The sequence below is a fragment of the Equus asinus genome, chromosome 11 (genome assembly GCF_041296235.1).
Source record: "Equus asinus isolate D_3611 breed Donkey chromosome 11, EquAss-T2T_v2, whole genome shotgun sequence".
Lineage (NCBI taxonomy): Eukaryota > Metazoa > Chordata > Mammalia > Perissodactyla > Equidae > Equus > Equus asinus.
In genome coordinates this window covers 68409981-68430911 of record NC_091800.1, presented here as the reverse complement: position 1 = coordinate 68430911, position 20931 = coordinate 68409981, and the positions used below count along the sequence as shown (strand labels likewise).

Genomic DNA, 20931 nt, shown 5'->3' with positions numbered 1-20931 from the left:
TTTCTCCCTAGAAGTTGCTTAGACAAGTGAGAAATGGGAGGACCAGAAGTTTCACTTGCAAACTGACTTTCCTGCTGGTTGCTGAAGATGCAATAGGCTGCTTTTCTTGAGTGACAGACACTGCCGTGAATTGTGAGGAAAATCCTTTATTAGCTATTCTGATAAAGCAGGATGTGAATCTGAGTACTAACTGCTATGTACTGAATGTTTGTGTCCCCGCAAGATCCATATAGTGAAGCCTCAATCCCCAGTGTGATGGTATTAGGAGGTAGGGCCTTTGCGAGGTAATTAGGTTGCGATGAGGTCCTGAGGATGGAGCCCCTCTGATGGGATTAGGACCCTTATAAGAAAAAGAGACCAGAGCCATCTCTCTCATTGCCGCATGGGGGCACAGGGAGAAAGCTGCCATCCACAAGCCAGGAAGAGGGCCTTCACTAGAACCCAACCCTGCTGGCACCCTCATCTCGGACTACCAGCCTCCAGACTGGAAGAAATTAGTTTCTGTTTAAGCCACCCAGTCTATGGTATTTTTGTTATAGCAGCCTGAGCTAAGACACTTATTGAATCAAGTACTGACAAGAAATTCAACGTATCCATCCTTGGCTCATAAGTGCATCACATTTGAGACGAGAGGTTGGTACAGACAATATCCTGTATCGTGAAGGCTGTGCTTTATTTCAAACTTAAAATTCTCTCTTGCTGCACATGTGAACACTAAGCAATTCGTTGTTGAGATGACTTTGACCTGGCCTGTGCTCTGGCTATCCTTAGTGGGTGATGTTACAACTGAACCACATGACCTCCCCGGCCCAGTTGCTGTATTTCTTTTTTTAATATAAGAAAAGCCCCATTGAAAGGAACATCAAGGGTATCCATGGAGACAAAGAGAAAACAACAAATTGTAACACCCTCCCTGAGGCTTGTGCGTGAACTGAAAAAGGGAATATCTTACATGTTAATAGGAGCTTAAAGTACGGCTGCCAGACAAAATAAAATACGAGACTGACAGTTACATCTGAATTTCACATAAACAATGAATCCTTTTTTAGTATAAGTGTATTCCATTTGCTGTCTGGTGTTTTATGTGCTAAATCTGGCAGCTCTGCCTTAGAGCCTTGCTACTCAAAGTGTGGTCCCTGGACCAGCAACAGCTGCATCCCCTGGAAGTTTGTTAGAAACGCAGGATCTCAGGTCCCATTCAGACTTATCAAAGCAGAATTTTTAACGAGATCCCCAAGAGTTTAGCCTGCACATTAACACTGGAGAAGCATTGTTTCAGAGTTTAGGAACTATTTTCATAGACATTATTGTATTGGTCTTGAAATTGTCTCAGTGGTTTGGAAAGGGAAGGGTAAGCAAGTAAGGGCTTCTCTTAACCACCTGATGTCAGAATGGAGGTTTAAATGCCAACAGAGTCATCAGCATGCCGGCAATTTCCTCCCATCCAAAGGCCAGTCTCTTCCTTCTACCTCACCTTCTCTTTCCAGGCCTGTTTAGCTACTGAAGCAGTGAGATCAGCCAGAGATGGGCCAGAGTGGGAGCAGGGGGACAAAAGTGGGCTCATATTCCAGGGGAGCCACTCCTCACACACCCTTGACCATTATCTCAGTACAAGATTTTACCCTGCGGCCGCCATTAGCAGCCTCATCTATGTGTATCTTGTTCTCTATTTCATGTCATCACTAATTTCAACAGGTGTCATTCATTTAATAACAGCTATTTGGGAAAATAAGATAATCATCAGAGTAAATGGACATATCCACTGTAGGAGTCATTTTGATTTCAGAAATGTTAAAATGTGAAATAGGTATGTTTTTGAATCAAGGAAGTATGGTAAAGAGCTATGGGGTAGGATTCAGAAAATCATTGGGAGAAATGTGGGTGATGGAGAAAAGCCGATCAAACACTGAGATAGGACAAAAGGGCTGCAGGAGTGGGTGTGAACCGAAGAATGTGACTGAAGAGTCTGATGGGTAAAATAGAAAGAGAGAAAGAAATGTGTGGGTTAACAGTGGCCTTATCCCACAGACTTGAGTTTAGAAACTCCAGACTGTAAGAATCTCTATCAACGCTAATAAGTCTCTCTGTTCCATATCCACTGACACTTGTTGACAGACTTTTTTATTAAGTAAATGTTCTGGTTCTTTTATTTCATGTGGGTTATGAGAATAACTTTCTTTTTTCAAAGCATTCCTGAACATTTAAGACGGCCTATTATCTGAGAATCCATACTTCAAAAGTAGGGAAGAGAATAGGTTACTATTTGCCTTATGAATGGCTTTTTAACTTACAATATAGTTCAGTGGAATTTCTTTAAATGAAAAACTTTTCTCACGTGTTTCTAGATCAATTAATATTTGGATGAGAAGAAAGCTTCAATTAAATTTGATTCAACAAGTCTTTATTGGTTGTCTACTTACTATGCTATTAAATATAAAGTTAAAATATTAAGATTCCATTCTAGAGAAAGAATAAAAAAAGGAACTAAAAGAAACTATGAAATTGTAATTTTTTCAATGGGAACATAACTTGAATCACAAATATTTGACAGCCTTATCTTTTTAATAATACACCGGGTTAAATTCTGGGATGTTTCTGCAAATGATTTTATTGCATTAAACTTCATAATTCCCCTCAGCTGCATAAAATCCTCCAATGGCTTCCCATTGACCTCTGGATGAAATTCAACCTGGTCCCTTGGTACTGATCCAGTTGCATCTCCAGCTGTGTGGTCCTTTCTCAAACCTACAGTCTAATAGTATGGCACTTGAAGTTCCAAAATCCACTGTCCTTTCTCCAGCTGTGTGTCTTTTCAAGTGTTGACACTGCCATTGTATATGTTACATTTCATGTGTATATCATTGCCATCTTATAGCACTTAATTCACAGAGCCTGGCACAGTGCCTGGGACAGAGGCAGTGCTTGATAATATTGTTGATGGACTGATGGGCTGAATGAACAAACATAGATCCATTAAGTCTTTTATAGAGCTAAGGATCTGTTTCACTTGTCCTCTGAACCTGGGGAGGGCAGTATAGCTTTCATTTGTTTTAAAGGCAGGGTATTGAAGTGAAAAGAATACTAGGTTGGGAGTTGGGAGAGGGCCAGCTTTCACCCTTGTTAGTTGGGTAACCTTGGACGAATTGTTTACCCTGTCTGGACTCCTGATCTGCACAATGAGGAACGTGGCCGAAGCTTCCCAGTCTCCTCTAGCTCTGTCTTCAGTGGTCTTTATCTTCTCGGTTCATTTTCTTGATGGAGGGCGGTCCCTTCCCCAATCCCTGCCTGCAACCATCCTTTATATTTCCTTTTGTGAGAAATTGCATCTGTGCTAATATCCAGCAACCTGTGTGACTATTCCTGGGAATGTAGTTCAAAACACAGCTTTCATTTTAGCCAAGCCTGAAAGGTAAACACAGATGGGCAACAGAGCAGCTTGAAAAATTCACCACTTTATTCATTAGGCCATCTGGTCATCCTTTACAGTGTCTTTCTGTGTAGTCATTAGGAAAAGACACCTTAGAAGCTGTTAATTCATAGCTGGATTTGCTGGCCCAAAGTCTCCTGCCTAAAAGGCTGGACACTAGTAAATTACTAAGCATTTTTGAGGGGCGTGTTGTTGATATCATGAATTGCCTTCTGTACCCTCATGATCTAAAATTTGCATATTGATATTTTGGAGCAACTTGAAACAATTACAGCTCTTTCTATAGCTGTCTTCTTTTCACCTTGCTAAGCTCTCCCTAGTATGGTTGATAATATCATTACCAACAGATGCTAACAAAAGCAACTTAGCAATGTAAGAAACAACACCTAATGGGCTCCTCATTTGCACCCCTGCTTACCGTCTGCAGCTTCTTCTGAACTTAATATCCACGTATCTTCTCATTCCCTTTTGATCACAGCTGCTTTGTATGCTTGAAACTGCCCAAAAAGGCTGCAGAATAGACGCCTCCCCCCTTAGCTTCTCCACCTGCTGGTCAGTCCTCCCAAATTCCTTGAATCTAACTGACCAGCTGCTCCAGCCACCTGCATCCCCGCTGAGGAGGGCTCCGGCAGACTCCTCTCCTGGTGTGCTGCCCTCCTTGCCAACTCCCAGCCAGTTCCCCTGTCCAACTTCTCCACCTTATGAACACTCAAGCCAAGCCCACTTCTGGACCGAATCAAGAAATTCAGAAGCTCCATTTCAAGTGGCAATAGTTTTGGATATCAGAGGAGAAAGATGCAAACAGAGCCATCTCTCATTGGAGATTCCAATGGGATTTTCCAAGGCATGGGACTTATGAGACCGCTTCCCTGGCTCTCCCTCAGTCATTTTCTTTTTCTTTTACCCTTCCAATGAGCACTTCAAAATTTTTTCCCCAAGGAAGAAAAAAATTAGAGTTGAATTTTCACTTCCTGTTTAACTTGTGATAAAAAAAAAAAAAGCAAGCCATGCAAATTTAACTGTGGATAAAAATAGCTCCGCTATCTTAAAATCATTAAGTGAACATAAAAGGGCTCTTTGCGATCTCTGGATATCCGTAACCCGGCATCTGTCACCATTGCTCTGTTTTCATCCAGAGGCGAGGCGTTCAGAACAAGGATTCCACGCTTAATGGCACCTTGAGAGTAAGTGCTCCCAGGTGCCCATCAAACCTGTCACTCTGAACAGCTGTCGCTAAGTGATGACTTGTCCCTCCACCCTCCATTGCTTTTTGCATAAACAGATCTGCAGAGTTGTGCTAAGAGCCTTCCAGGGCTGGACGTGCGAAGCCCCGTCGTCCATATGAACAGCGAGTCACTCTCACCTGGCTTTGCTGTGCCCGTTCCAGCATTCCTCGTCATTGGACGTGCCCGCTGTCACGCTCTCATCCTTGCAGATGGTATAGGGTAACGTCGACCAGACCTTTTTCGAGAGCTTCAGCTTCTCTTTTATGTCTGTGACCTGATCATGAAAGAAGGAATGAGAGTGAATATTCTCTGCAGGCGTTGTTCATTTCTACACAAGGACACAAGGCAGGTGAAGGTTAGAGAATCTGTGACAGGACTAGCACAAACTCTTAATCGGCTTTAAGAGAGAGACACCACGCTGCAGGATTCACTGCCCAGGAAAGCATCCCCACCTTCTCCCTCAATCTTCCTCTAGCTTCTGGCACAGAGTTCTCCGTAATTGGCTTTTTGTTTTCCATCTTTTCTGTCCTCCCATCCTTTGGATTAAAAACTTATGAAGCATCTCAATTGGCTTGGGGTCTCTCTCCAGCTGGGAGAAATAGGTGTTCCCTACTGCAAACACCCTAAATATATTCTTTAGAATTCATTTGCTTGAATGTCAAATAAATGCATCTAAACAATGCACCGAGAGATAAAATGCTTTTCCCAATGGTCTACTTGTTTCCGCAAGAAATAAATTTTGCCACTAATTCAGCTGCTGGTAACCTCTGCTCTTGACCAGTTGACGGACCCATACAGTAAACACTTTGGTGGTGAACAGCAACCCAAACTTGCTTAAAAATCTCCAGCACCAGAAAGAGAAAAGTCATTCTAAATACAGGTAAGTGTAAAATCCACATCTCTATAGATGGGTGGTGGGGAGAAGCTAGGGAACACCATCTCTAGTGTTTTCAGGCTCGGCACTGAATGCATCTGTGGGAAGGATAGGGAGAGGGATTCCGTACCATTTTTGCTCCATAATTAACATCTAGGTTCATGCAGGCATAACCCGGATTTGATTTCCTATTCTGCTTACATGAACACTGGGAAAGTCTACGGATGGTTGAAATGTATCTGGTGTAGGTTAAGTTATGTCCCCCCACATTCCTATGCTGAAGCCCTCACCTCCAACACAGCAGAATGTGACCTTATTTGGAGATAGGGTTTTTCCAGAGGGAGAGAAGTTAAAATGAGGTCATTAGTGTGGCCCTAATCTGACATGACCTGTATTCTTAAAAAAAGGGGGAAATTTGGACACAGAGATATGTATAGAGGTAAAACAATGTGAAGAGACATAGGAAGAAAACAGCATCTACAGGCCAAGCAAAGAGACCTGGAAAACATCCTTCCCTCACAGCCCTCAGAAGGAACTAACCCTGCGGATACCTTGATCTTGGACTTCTGGATTCCGGAACTATGAGACAATAAACTTGTGTTGTTTAAGCCTTCCCCTGTGTGGCACTTTGTTACAGCAGCCCTAGAAAACCTATACAGCACCCTAGATGGGAGAACCGCTGAGACTTATTGGCACTGTTGTACACTTGAGATCAACGGCCTTGGGAAACAAAGTATTCTGTGTTTACTGTGGATGGAGTATAGATTTGAGAAAAAATTTCAAAGATCTTTTGTCAGGTTTGAGAATGAACACAAAGAAATAAAAGATCTCTGACATTTCATTTTGTCCCCAGTCACGTTTCTTAGTAGTTTCAGAATTATACAGTCTTTGGGCCCTTGCTTATCTGTGATTCTGATGATGACAGAGGCTTCCGTACTGGGAAGTCTGCTCATCCATAAAGTGCTGAAGATGACCAGAATGCTGAATTCGAGACCCTGGTACATATCCTTGAATAGCATGATGTTGCTTTCGTTTTAGAGCATGAAAAAAATCCATGAGTAATGACATTCCAAGAAGTAGCTTACACACAGCAAATGTTTAGGACAGCTTGAAACCTACACCCTCTGATTCCCCCGTTCATGCTGACTTTGGTCCACAATCTCCCCCTCACTCTCCTTCCAGCCAATCTGACCGGGTAAGGGGTTAGCAATGAGAGCCAGTCCTTTTCCGCTCACTACTCGGTATAGATGTGTACGTGTATTGTTGTTTTGTGTTTTTTTGTTTTAAAGATATGTGACCATTTCTATCCAGCCCTGGATGGATGTACATTCTTTGTTTATCAATTACAAAAAAACCACAACCCCCCAAAACCAACTAATAAATGTTGAGAGAATGATAGGTAGAAAAATCACCAATCTGCTACCACCATAGTAATAACTGATCTCAGCAAGTATCATCAATAGATGCTGTTGTGGGTTGAATTGTGTTCCCCCCTAAAGATGGGTTGGAGTCCTAACCACAGGACCTGTGAATGTGGCCTTATTTGGAAATAGGGTCGTTGCAGAGGATCAAGTTAAAATGCAGTCATTGAGGTGGGCCCTAATCCAATATGACTTTGCCCTTATAAAAAGGGGAAATTTGGACACAGAGACAGATACACGCAGGGAGAACACCACGCGAAGATGAAGGCAGAGATCAGGTGATGCATCTATAAGCTAAGGAACACCAAAGATTGCCAGCAAACCATGAGAAGCTCAGGGAGAGGCCTGGAACAGATTCTCCCTTGCAGCCTCAGAAGGAACCAACCCTGCTGACATCTGGATCTTAGATTTCTGGCCTCCCATCTGTGAGATAATAAACTTTTGTTGTTGTAAGCCACCCAGCTGGTGGCACTTTGTGACACCAGTCGTAGCAAAGTAGTACAAATGCAAAAAATGTTGGGTGAAAGCTTGATGTGGAACAGGGTATTTACGCAATCTCAAAGTATCCTCCCCAGATTACTTATTATTACAAAAGGAAAAGTGGTCACGTTTCAGTGCAGAAACTTGGCAGGTCCCCCCCCTTAACTAAGTGATCAAAGTAATGGGACAAACTCATATTCTGTAGGAGTAATGTGATGCCACCAGAAGGACATATCACTTATATAGCCAAAATTCACAATCCCAATCCATTCATGACATATCAGACAAATCCAAACTGAGGGACATTCTACAAAATAACTGGCCTGTACTCCTCAAAAGGGCAGTCATAAAAGACAAAGAAAGTCTAAAGAGTTCTTCCAGATTCAAGAGAATAAAAGACAAGGCATCCAAATGCAGCCTAAGGTTCTGGATTGGGCGCTAGATCTGAAAAATAATTGCCAGAGAGGACATTATTGAGATAGTTGGCAAAATTTGAATACTGACTCTATATCTAATAATAGTATCGTATCAGTGTTAAATTTCCTAAATATGAACTCACACTTCAGTAATAAAGGAGAATGTCGAGTTCTTAGGAGATATATGCTGGAGTGTTTAAAGGTAACGATTTCCACAGCTTACTCTAGAATGGTTCAGGATTAATAATAATAATAATGATAACAATAAACACATAGCTGTATAGAGAAAGAAAAAAGAGAGAAAGCAAATGTGGCAAATTTTTGAGAGTTGGTGAATCTGGATGGAGGTATACCTATTTTCAAAAATTGCAATTTTTCAGTACGTTTGAACTTTTTCTGACTAAAACATGTCAAAAACAAAATCCCTCACATTTGATTTGTTTGGCAGGGTGCCACTTTGGTGTCCCTAACCTCTAATCTGCCCTACCCCCCTTAAGCCACTCAATCTAACTGTTGTCAAACACAAATCCCAAGGAAGAAGCAGGTATTACCCCTTTCCAGCCAGTTCAGAAAGTCATCACCAGCTTCAGGACCGACATATCCTGAGGTTTATCCTGTCCTACGGTAAAGTATACCAGGAACGCGCATTCTCTTTTCTGCTTCTTTCATACTAAAAGCCCATCTTTACGCTGTGGGAATCTGAACCAAATATATATATATATTTTGAGACACAGAGAAAGAATAAAAGCACATGATGTTCCAAGGTCTCTCCTCTTCTAATATTTGCAAAATTAAACTGTGCACATTGTGCTGCTCATTCCTTTTTTTTTTTTTTTTGAGGAAGGTTAGCCCTGAGATAACTACTGCCAATCCTCCTCTTTTTGCTGAGGAAGACTGGCCCTGAGCTAACATCCATGCCCATCTTCCTCTACTTTATACGTGGGATGCCTACCACAGCGTGGCTTTTGCTGAGTGGTGCCATGTCCACACCCGGGATCCGAACAAGTGAACGCTGGCCTCAGAGAAGTGGAACGTGCAAACTTAACCGCTGTGCCACCAGGCCAGCCCATGCTGCTCATTCTCAAGATCAGACTCAGGTACGCTTCTTTCAAGGTGCAGTCTCTGGCCCCCAACTCAGATTTAGACTCAACTTTCTGTGTTCGACAGTGCCCTGTTCATGATTCTAAGTACTGATTGCACCAAACTCTGACAATTGGCTCACTTTTCTGATTCTCCCTGAGACCACGCGCTTCTTAGTGTCAGGGACAGGGTTCTGATTTGTCTTTATTCTCCATGCTTAGTATCGTGCAGGTGAGCAACCACAGCAGTTTAACCAGGACATAGTGGATTCTAGGATGCTGAATGTTCAGTGTTAAAACTAGAAAGTCCTGGGAAAACCAGGACCAGTTGGTCACACAGATCTCAGCACACGGTAGGTGCTCAACAAATGTTGATTGAGAAAGTGGATTTAATTGTCCCATTCCATTACAAGGCCATAGACAACATCACTAACACAAAATAGTTGGAGGTCACACAATGTGCACTCGTCTCAAAAGGGCTAGGAGGGGTTGTGGAGCTGTATCCGGCTAAGTGAGGAATGTGTGGGTCACCTCCTGTGATTCACCACAGCACATTGTATAATCGGGTCTTGTCCACCCTGGCATTTCAGTAGCCAGGCATTTTCACTGTGCAATTGAAGGAAATAACAGCAAAGGAGCAGTGAGAGATGTAAATGCTGTTTTAACATTCTGCGCGGGAACGCCGGCCAATTCACTTCCAGACTGGGACGGTGATGCAGACAGCTGAAAAAAATGGACGCTATTAGCCACCAGAGAGAAACACGCCTTTGATTCTAACGAGTATCCGAAGGATTGAAGTTTATTTTTCAGTAGCAGGCAAATTTTTCAGTTCTTACATATTTACACATATATACATTTTCTCATTTTCTTTTATTTTTATTTCTAAATAATATACGTGACTATTTTGCTACAGCTCCAGACCAGAGTTTTTTTCTTTCCCCTGGAAAATAAGTGCACATAACAGTGAGCTAGGCTTTATGTTAGCAAGTACTCTTAGTAAAAATATATTACTGACAATAACAGTGAGTCCTAACTCATTAGTAATGCAGACCTGATGGGGACAAAGACCTGGGACCACATATGTGGAAATTGACAACAATTCCCTTTCTCTGCTTCCCGAATGAGCTATTCTAGGACAAATTAACTCTCTCCAATACTTGCAAGCTATATTTACCATTTGTCCAGTATTCTATTGTAACACTGTTATATCAGTAATATTAGTAATATTAGTGATACCTGAGGATTAAATATGCTCCATCTAAGCTATTGACAGATCCTGAAAGTTAAACAACAACTTCTGTTATTCCAGAGGAATCTGATCCCAATATACACTGTTGGGGTTCCCAGGGAAAACAGGAGCCCTCTTTTAGAACTTATCTGGAGTTCATTCTGATTTCTGACAATTTCAACTACTGGCTTCAGTAAAGACATACACTCTTAGTTTAAGCCCTGTCAAAGGTCCATGAATACTTGACTATAGGAAGACAGTAGTACCATCGTCATACCTACCCTTACAGAATTATAAAATTAGATGAAAGAAGAAGGAAGTTGACAAGGTGGAGTGATTGCTAAAAACAAAGTGATTAGCAAAATCAAAGAGCAGAAAGAAGGAGGATCCAAGTACTGTTGTCTGAAAATTTTGTTTAGGAAGTCATCTTGTCCCAAATATTTAACCTGAATCTCACCAAGATTCTGAATGAACAACTTCCAGTTTACAGGAAGTGCTTGGGATAGAGGGACAGACTAAACAACCCCATAAATAAATGACCAGACAGTCTAGTGTATGGGACATTATGCAGGACAGCTGGCCTTGACTCTTCAAAAGAGGCAAAACATTTTAAAAGGCAGGAAGACTGTTTTAGATGAAAAGAAACTCTAAAAACATAACAACTAAATGTGATGCATGGACCTTAACTGAATCCCGAATTTGGAACTGAATTCCCAGCTATAAGAGAGAGGTTTGAGATAACTGGGGAATTTTGATTATAGCATAGATAGTAGATGCTATTATTGAATTAGTGTCAATATTCTTAAGTGTAATCATGCTATTGTGGTTGCGTAGGAGACTGTCCTTGCTTTCAGGAGATTCACGCTGAGCTATTTAGGGATAAAGTGTTACTTTGTCTTTTACTTATTGAAAATACCAAAAACATCAAGCATTATTGAGTCTAGATGAGGGGTATATGGATGTTCATTTTATTATTTTTTCAACCATTTCAGTATTGTTTGAAAAAGTTAAAAATAAGTGAAAAGTTGGGAAAAGAAACGAAACTTCATTATCAGGGCACATGGCATTTAAAAGCTTTGCTGGATTCAGCGCAGGACAGTCATTGACTCAATGTGACTGGGGGCTAATTGTGAGCTCTCATTGAGCTAAGACACCTGCGTTCTTTCTCCACAATTCTGTGCTGAAGTAGTATCATTATACCTTTTTTTGCAACTGGGAAGTGGGGACTTCGAGAAAAAACTTGACATTCGTCTAGTAGCTGGTGGACATGAGACTCAAATTCAAATGAAGACTTGAGAATCATTACTCTTAACCACTGGGCTTAATTAGGAACATTGCCTATAGCTGTGGTCTCCAAAGCATGTGCGTTGGGTTGATGGTGAAGGTAAGTGTACATCCCTTGGGGGTGTGCAAGATGATTCAGTGTGACTCAAGATGAAAACATTAGAATTTATATTTCTATTATTTTTTTTAAGATTGGCCCTGAGTTAACATCTGTTGCCAATTTTCTTTTTCTTTTTCTCCCCAAAGCCCTCCAGTACATAGTTGTATATTCTAGTTGTAGGTCCTTCTAGTTCTGCTATGTGCGATGCTGCCTCAGCAAGGCCTGATGAGAGGTGCTAGGTCCATGCCCAGGATCTGAACTGGTGAAACCCTGGGCCACTGAAGCAGAGTGCGCAAACTTAACAACTCGGCCAAAGGCCGGCCCCTATTTCTATTTTTTAAGTATAAAACTATAAGAAGAATTAAGCTTTCCTAGTATTTCATCTATCTACAGATTGACATGCCTCTTAATCAGTTTATATGGTGATGGCCATTTCTCAATTATCCTGTGGAAAGAGTAAGACTTCCAGAGTAGAAAGGGCCCACAGTGGCACCTCCCTCATACCTCATTAGCTTGCTTCTGGGGTACTGAAATCTATCACAGTTCATATGTGCTGGTTAAATGCATTTATGGATTAGATTATGGAGTTTTAGCTAACCCATTAAATGGACGAGTGACTTAAAATGACTTTTGCAAAGAAACTTTGAATTTCTTTCATTTCAAACATTGCAAGCGCAGGTGAACAACAATAAAATGGCAGGCATGATAATTCTTTGACTGTTGATACATCCTCTACATTTCTGACTTTTTGCTGATAGAGATGAGAGATCAAGAAAATTTGGAGCTCACTTGTCTATAGCACAGGGACTGACACAGTACATTCTGAATCAGTGACCTAGCAAGCAAAAACATTCAGTGAAATCAGTTTAATGAGATAGGGAAGTGTATTATAATTCAGAAAAAGTTCCAATACATTGGCTAAATAAGAAATAAGGCTTCTGTTGCTAGCATTCATTCATTAAACGATTCTTACTTGTCCCTTATAAGTCAGGTTTCATGTTACACTCTGGGGATACAAATATGGCCAGTACATAGTTGCTACCCTTGAAGGTTCCTAGCTTCCCTGTCTACGGGGGTAAAGAGACATGGAGCAAATTTGACAGTCACGGGTAAGCAAAGGGCTATGGGAGCACTGATATCAAAGTGCCTGGAAATTTCCTTTCTGGGGAAAACCACTTTCCCTCCCAAGCAAATAAGGCTTTACTGATATTTGCTCTTTTGTGGCTGCTGAATTCTGCCAGGGGGATGATTAGGAGGCTGGTTAATTAGTCATTTCTATCCAGAGGGATTAAAAACAAAAAGTGCATCATGGCCTCCCAAGTTTTCACCTCCAACGACGGGATGATTTTATCCAGGCAGGTGTCATCAATTTTAGCCACCATGCTGGTCTTCAGCACCTCCTTTTGCTAAGGAGCACCTGTGCTGTCCTGACTTCCGGGGAATTTCTGCTCCACAGCAGTGCTGTGCATGTCTTGAGTGCTTAAGAAATTGCGATTGTTGAATGAATAAATACGTGAATAGCACTGCCGATTATCTGCTAAGGGAAGAAAGATTTCAAAAATGATCGATTATCTGCCAGCTACTGCCTTCTGAACTTTCCCGTGGAGAGTAAGGAAGACGTGGGCAAATTCTGCAGGCCTTCCAAAAACAATGCTTTCCCTTGACCTGATTATCCCCCGAGCGAGAGGAGGATCTCAGATGATCCCCTCCAATCCTCTAATTAGGATTCTAGTCTCCTGTCATCTTGAATGTCATTCCAGGCGTAATTTACACAGAGATGATGGAAGAGACTTGGAGATCTCAAAAGCAATCTTAGCTTTGGGAAAAACCATGAGAATTTAACTAAAAATGGAATGAATTCCATCTGAACAGTCTTTGCAATCCTTATAAAGACATACCATTTCCAGTCCCTTCACTTTGGTTTGCTAAGTAAGTGACCTGTTAAAATCTGATTTGGGGTGTTTTTGAACTGCTAATACCCTTGTCTCCCATGTGGATCCGTTGATGGGGCATATGTGATCTCCTCCAAGAGACTGCCCGTGGCTGACTACCTGCCTACCTGAGGCCCAGAGTCCATCCACCCTGGATCTTTCATTTCCTCTGGATCTTCCCTGGACTGGGGTTCACTTCACTGGATACCTGTTGTGTGCACCCGGCCGGATGCCCTATTTGCTCACGACTTCAGCAAGATTCCAATGTGCCTATTTCATCTCTATGGAAACCTAATGTAACCGGATGTAAATAATATATACCATATCTTTAGAAAAAAGATGGTTAATATTTAAAGGGCTATACACTAAATAATACATATTGAGGGGAAACAAAACAATGTGAATATTTTATAGGCTGAAGGTCACTTGTTAGCTTTGGAAAACAATCTATTTAAAGAAACAAAGGCAGCCTCATTTTTTCCTCATAGACAAGGCCACTTGACTTGGTCAGGTTAAGGGAAATTCAGGATACATCATACCATTTTTGCAATCTGAGAGTTTAATAGTCCAGTTTTGGAGACGGTGATCTCATCCAGCTTTACTCTAGAGAAGGATGACTTTTCTTATAGCACCAAGTTGTTCAATTCGCCGTGTGAACCTGCATTAGAATCCCAGGCGTCCGTCCACCTTAAGTGGTGAAACAAGGGCCTGGGAATGTACCTGTTCACAGCTTCTCTCACTCACTCGAAAGCAAACACAGTCTGGAGGAGAGTATTTAAAGTTCCGACGTCTCGAAGGGAATGCTAATTTTTCTGATGTGGCCAAAGGTTTATAAATCCCATCTTCCCGATATTCTGAAAAAGTAGAAGTTACTAATCCCATTTAGTTCAACCAGGAGGCTGAAGACACACGGCCTGCTTAATCTGCTGGCTCAGTTTGTCGAAGCCTGAACTCAAGACCATTCTTCTACCGTGGCTTTCAGCATTCCATTCATTAGAACATCAGTTTGTCATCTATTTTGAGTTTGTGAAACTCTTGGGTGTTATTTTCCATGTCTCAGATTGTCCCTGTCTATAGTGTAATGTCTGCGTAGGTTCTGGAATGGGTGGAGAAATCAGTTGTAACATGTTTCCTTTCAGGAAACTTCTAAATAAGTCTTGGATGACAGCAGGGTCCTCTTGCATGCAGTTTGTCAGTGAACCCAAAGCCGAATTTGGCCACACAGCACACCCAGTGCTCAAGTCACTACACAACATAAAACCAGCCTCGTATTCTGGGCTCTTTCAGACATTCCCAGGGAATTCAAGAACAAGCTCAAGTCTATTACCATGTGACATATTTTTTTCCCTGTGGTACGTGACTTTTCAAACTACTCCCCAAGGAGACAAACACACGTGTTTTTTAGGAAAAACTAAGAGAGATGAAAAAACCAGTAGGAAGTTAGAAAATCTTTGATGTTTCCAAAAGACAACCTTTAGTTTTGCTGAGTTTCTCAGGGGATCGGGAATTGGATGAAAAATTGAAAGTGTCTGCGTCATCCCCTCTGCCTTCAGGTTTGGAGTTTCTTGGCTACATGATGATGCTTTATTAAGGGCATGACCCTGAAAAGAAAGATGGGATCCTTTTCTGGCAAAACACTGGTCCTCAAAGAGGAATAAATATGGGAAACATCAGAAATATCTTCCCGTGGTGTTCAGGTCAGGTCTTTGCCACAGATTTTAAGAAACAACAACAAACTTTGAAATGATCATGTTTATACCTAAGGTTCTGATTGGGTCCCAGTCCATACAGTACTACATTTTAGGCAAGTAAAGGTAGTAGGCGTTCTAGACATCCTTGAGAGATGATGCGGTCTGACTCGAACTAATATTGAATTCAATAGTGAGAAGAAGAAGACGAGAAGACGTTTGGTCTGTGGAAATGCCTGTGAAATCAAAGCACTACTTTGCACAGTGGGTACCTACATTGTGGCAATATTTATTTCTCAAGACTGAACATATCATTTCAAGGAGCGGTTTTATCATCAGAACATGGAATTCAGAGGTTCAGCAGAGCTCTCATGGTCCAAAGGTTCCAGAGAATTCTTGACAGGTACTCACCTAGATTCTATTTAAACATTTCCAATGGCAGATATCAATACCTAAGGTGAAGAAGACTTGGGATTTGCTGCCTGACCTAAAACAAATCACTTCCTCTCTCTGAGAGGTTCTGAAGGTCTTCATGGACAAAGCCTGACCACAGAGCATAAGCATATTCTTCTGGCTTCTCCTGAGATGGGCACTGAGACTGAGCTCCCAAGTTTTTCTCTTGCTTTGCTTTGTTCTTTTGTAATCTATAGCTAGTTTCAGTTGCCGAGGGTGGATTCTGCTTTTCTCTGCCCATCACTGGGTAAATTCTCCCTTTGATTCATTTCTGACCTTGGGTCTATCCAGTCTTTACTGTCTCACTCGCTGCTCTCTGCTTTTGACACGAGCTCGATCCGCCTTGGTTGCTAACTTTGGTCTCTATCATTTCTCAGGCAACATTTTGACTGTGGAGGTGCAGACGTCCCCAAGGAGCTTCCCTGATCTACAGTATGAACTGTAACAAGTGCAGATTCTACATTAGGTTATTAGATATGTGGTCTTCATAACGCTGGATAGGAAAATCCCAGATGCATTCTCCAAAGAAGAGAATGAATTCAGTATTTCTAGCAGTTATACAAGGCACAGTGAAGAAGTTTGGAGATTCAAAAACTGACCTCCCACCATCACCTATTCTATGGTTATGGAATTAAAACTTCTGGAAGTTCTCTGTGGTTTGAAAAGCAGATTTGCCCGACTTTTCCTCAATTTCCTGATACAGCCAACAACATCATGGCAGTGGCATGGCACTGATCCCTTTGTATAGAACTAACCTGGAAATTTGCACTAATTGAGGAGACTGCCAGAAAAAGTTTATATATTTAATAGCCAAGTTTTGCCAATATGAAAAAAATTTGACATTCCGAACGTCCAGTCTTGCTGAAAAAAATTCTTATTCTTTGCCAACTATGACTTCAAATGTGCAGCCCTTCATAGGGCCTTTGATGATACTCAGAAAAGCCACACAGAGTCTCTCCCTCTGCTTATGATTGACATAATGCAGTGTTCTGTTAGGCTCATAACCACCTGAAGTTACTCTTAAAATAACAAAATTTCATCTTCAGGGAATGAAATTTGGGACATTACAAGTGTGTCTGCTAATTAAAAAAGGGGAAGGAGGCAGAGCAAAGCATTATACCTCTAGTTCAGGCATTCCTGAATATTTTAGAATTCATCATTTAATTCCAAATGTTTGGGGCTGTATTCTGTCCTCACCAAAGCAAGAAATAGATATGTATTCTGGTCTCTTTCTCTGAAGCCACTACACATATTTGGAACTTACCAGGGAGTGAGAAACATCCTTTTGCTCGCCTGAGGTCAGTGTAATTGAGCAGGGTCTTCGTAAGTAAGATATTGCAAACATGATTCCATCCCACAGCGAGAGAACCCACGAAGACGTACACTTGTTGGAAAAGTAATTTAGATGCAGCACAGAAAAATATGCAGCAAGTGGTGGGTGGAAATCATATTTATCTAAATTCGAAAGCCATTTAGGGTAGAGATGGGTTGCTCTAAATCTCTTATGGAATCAGCAACAAAAAGCATATAAGTCTCATTTGGGCATGTGTGATTTGATTTATACTTAGCTATGTAGACTTGTAGTGTATGGTACATAATAAACGCTATTTTTTGCATCTGTTGTGTTATATTTATGATATAACACAATGTTCTGCCTTTTCCTTCATGGATTTAATTGGGAATAGGTTCAAGTTTAACTGCTAGTGCTTTTGGCCTAAGGGCGCTTGAGGAACAACAGAACGAGACACTCATAAATGCACCCAAGAACATAAATCACCAAACCCAAGGATGGCTTTGAACTGTAACTCAAACCAGTAGTCTATAGTCAGGAAGGGAAGAGCATGATCTGGTGGATGATTCCTTCTGTGGGTCTCCACTTCATTGTCCCTCCCCCCGAGCTCCTCCCTTGATACCCAGAGTCCCTTGGGACCTCCCCAGTGTATGCCCACAGAGATCCTCTGGTTTTTCCATCATAAAGATTTCCCCACTTATTGTAATCGTGGTTTTCCCCCCGGACTGCAGGTGACATAGGGGCAGGGCCTCTGTCCTTTGTGTTCACCACACCCTAGGAGATGTGCGTCCCATCTGGCACAATGCCTGGTGCATAGGAATACTCAGTAGATAGCAAATGAATGAACAAGTGAATGAACAAAGGAAGTAGAGTAGGTAGAAGGGTAAATTTAAATTCTGGGTCTCCAAATTACACTGTAAATGAAATTTAAATTCTAGATGACTTTACTTGCAAAATAAACATTGCCAAAGGGAGGAGCATCTTTCTTATAACCCTCCCTATTTTATGAACAAAGAGTTGCTTAGGGTCTATTTATGGGTAGTCAGTTCAAGTAAACACAGGCGCACACACACATCTGTTTCGTGTCTACATTGTAGACACTAAATGTGCTGGGCGCATAGTGATATTATGTACGAGACGGTCCTGCCTTCAAGGAACTAACTACCTGGAGGAGGGGAAGGAGACGTACACATAAATAAGCATCAGAAACGGCTCATACGTTTAAGGGTTGTAGGGCAGGAGAAGCACAATCACAGTCATTACTGAGAAGGAGATGGGGTCCAGGGAGGCTTCAAGGAAGAGGTGGCAGTGGAACTGGGCCTTAGAAGGTGAATGGCATTCTGCAGGTGGAGGAGTTGGGAGGACAGAGGGACGCTGAGTTGTAAAAGCTGGTAGAGGTGAAGCTTCAGCAACAGGGGAGAGAAGCAGAAGTGCCTGGTGCACGGAGATGGGTTTGCTTTAACTGTGACTTTGGCAAAGTCACATAATTTCCCTACAAATTTGTTTTTAAATGGGGAAAATACTGCCCCCACCCCCTGCCCAGCTTCTTAAAGATCTAATAAAGCTTGGTAAGTTAATATATTGCTAGGGTGCTCAGAGCTGGAAGTTCTTAATGAGTACACCTATCACCATGGGGACAGATGGCACAGGGTGCCTAAAGTGTACTTTTTCTTCGAAATCAAGTTCTTACCCCTGTGAGGTAAATTGCCTTTTCCTGGGAGCCATCTGCTTACCTTAAAGATCCAATCTACCCCATGGGGCACAGTGAGGGGTGCCATTTACTCCTCTCGTGATTAGACTCCAGGGACGTAACAGAACTCGACTTTCACCTTCACGTCTGAAACATCCAATAACCTAAATGGATTCTCTTAGTCTCCTAGAAGCAGCAAAGATGTCAGAGATCCCTTTTTAGCTCTAGTGGAGAGCAACAACCTTGTAAAATGGCAGAATGACCATCTGGTCAAGGAAGCACCCAGAGTCTAAAGCAGCAATAGCCCATAAAAATACAATGCCAACCACAAATGTAATTTTAAATTTTCTAGTAGCCACATTAAAAAAACAGTAAAGTGAATTTCACTTTAATAATATATTCTATTTAACCCATCATATCCAAAGTATTATTGTTAACATATAATGAATATGAAAAATTTTTAATGAGATATTTTGCATTCTTTTTTTTTGTACTAAGTCTTCAAAATCCGGTGTGTATTTTACACTTACAGCACATCCCGATTCAGTCTACAGACATCTCCAGTGCTCAGCAGCCATGTGTGGCTGATGGCTGCCATACTGAGAACTTAGGCCTAAGGTCCTTCCTGAGCACATAGGGAGTGAGGCCAGTGGTGTGCAAGGGGCCGAGCTGTTTCAACGAGTTGAAGGCAGCCGTTGGCTTAACATTACAGCACGTCCTTCTGAGTTTTTTGGGTAGATTGTGCTTCACATCAACAGAACTCATTTTCGTCCCTCTGCTTTGATGCCATTCTCCTGCCCTCCGCTGCCTCCCCCTAATCAATTGCCCAAAGTGTACCAGGAAAGAACTGGATTGAAGTTAGTTACATCTGAAGTCTGGTTGGGATCCAGCCTATCTCCAGAACTGCTTCCATTTATATAAATGGGAACATGTTGCATTCAGCTTTGTGACATCTGCTGATCTTTTGCCTATGTGACAGAGATTTTTTGGCTTACTCATTTATTTTTACTGAAGCATAACAATCATCCAGAAAATATACAAATCGTACATGAACAGTTTGATGAATTTCAACCAAAATACCCATGGAACAAGCCACCAGATACGTGGCAGTTTTTAGAAAGGAAAATATTTTAAAGGTTTTTCTTGGATCCCATTTTTTTTAGGTGATGCACTCTCTTGAAAATTAATGGTATCCGGTCATTGATAGGCAGGGATCACAGGTTACTGAAGAGCAGAGAGCTTCTTATTGATTTACCGTAATTTTGAGATTATAAATTGCATACTGGCTCTGGGCATGTGCATGTATTTTAAAGACAAACAGCTGTCAAAAAATTGAAACAAAAGAAATTAAGTGCAAGGCAGCCTGACATCATTTCACTTTTTCCTTCAAGAAGTCCAGCCTCACCTGTAGGCGTTTAGAGACTGCCTTTTATCGCGGCCACCAGATGGCAGTGTTGTCCAATCTTTTTACCCCCTCCAGCAATTCCCAGTCTTTTCCCAGAGAATAAAATTGTAGATTGTTCCACTGCATATAAAACTGACAACCCTGTTATTTTAAACTTGAAACTGACAGGTTGTTATTTTAATGAGGTCTGCCAGAGCCAAGGTTAACCAAAGCTTTATTTCCCTACAAAATGTTAAGGCCATAGTTCTAAAAGAGGGCTGTGAAATTTTATGTTATTGATACTTTCTCTGACTGTACAAGTTTTAAGATATTTTTTGACAAGTAAAGCTACATGACAAATATAGACGTATGTTTATACATAGCCAAATTCTGCGTTAAAATTAGTTCAAATTTTTCCCAATAGGTCCTTTTGCTCTAAGTTACATTCTGGAAAAAAAAAAAAGAAAGAAAGAAAGTCCTTTTCTACAGGTAACCATTTCTGCCTGTTTTGAAGCAAAACTATGTATTTTTAGCACTTTGACTTTCTAGCTTAATGAATCAAAGGAAAATTTAAAGCTATTTTAATCCCATCAATTTTCCAAAATGAAATCAAGTGTAGTATTTGATTTTTTATTTCTGTGAAAAAAGCTTAGATCGAGAACAGTAAAACTTAGAAAGGATTTTTTTTTTTATAATAGCTGCTTCTACACTGTGTGATGGTTAATGGCATTATAATTTATTTCCTTTCCCTTCAAATGCCTTTTTATGTTGATCAAGGAAATATTTAAAATCAGTTGCTAACTGTGCCAATATTAAAAACCTTAGCAATCACCTTTTTTCAAGTGATTTTGCTAACATTTTTTGCACCTTTTTACCTACTTTTAACGTTTAACGAATCTTCCTACCTGAAGCTATGAACACAGATCCTGCAAATACTGGATCCAATTCTACATTTACAG

The 20931-nt window shown here is 41.2% G+C and overlaps 1 protein-coding gene across 1 annotated transcript in view; it reads right to left on the bottom strand.

Annotated features, from left to right (window-relative positions):
* GPC6 (glypican 6) overlaps positions 1 to 20931 on the bottom strand; it is a 1011638-nt gene that overhangs the window by 14004 nt on the left and 976703 nt on the right. The window contains exon 7 of the mRNA XM_014864850.3: positions 4791 to 4927. Within this exon, the coding sequence (XP_014720336.2) occupies positions 4791 to 4927 (137 nt within the window). The remainder of the gene's footprint in view (positions 1 to 4790; positions 4928 to 20931) is intronic.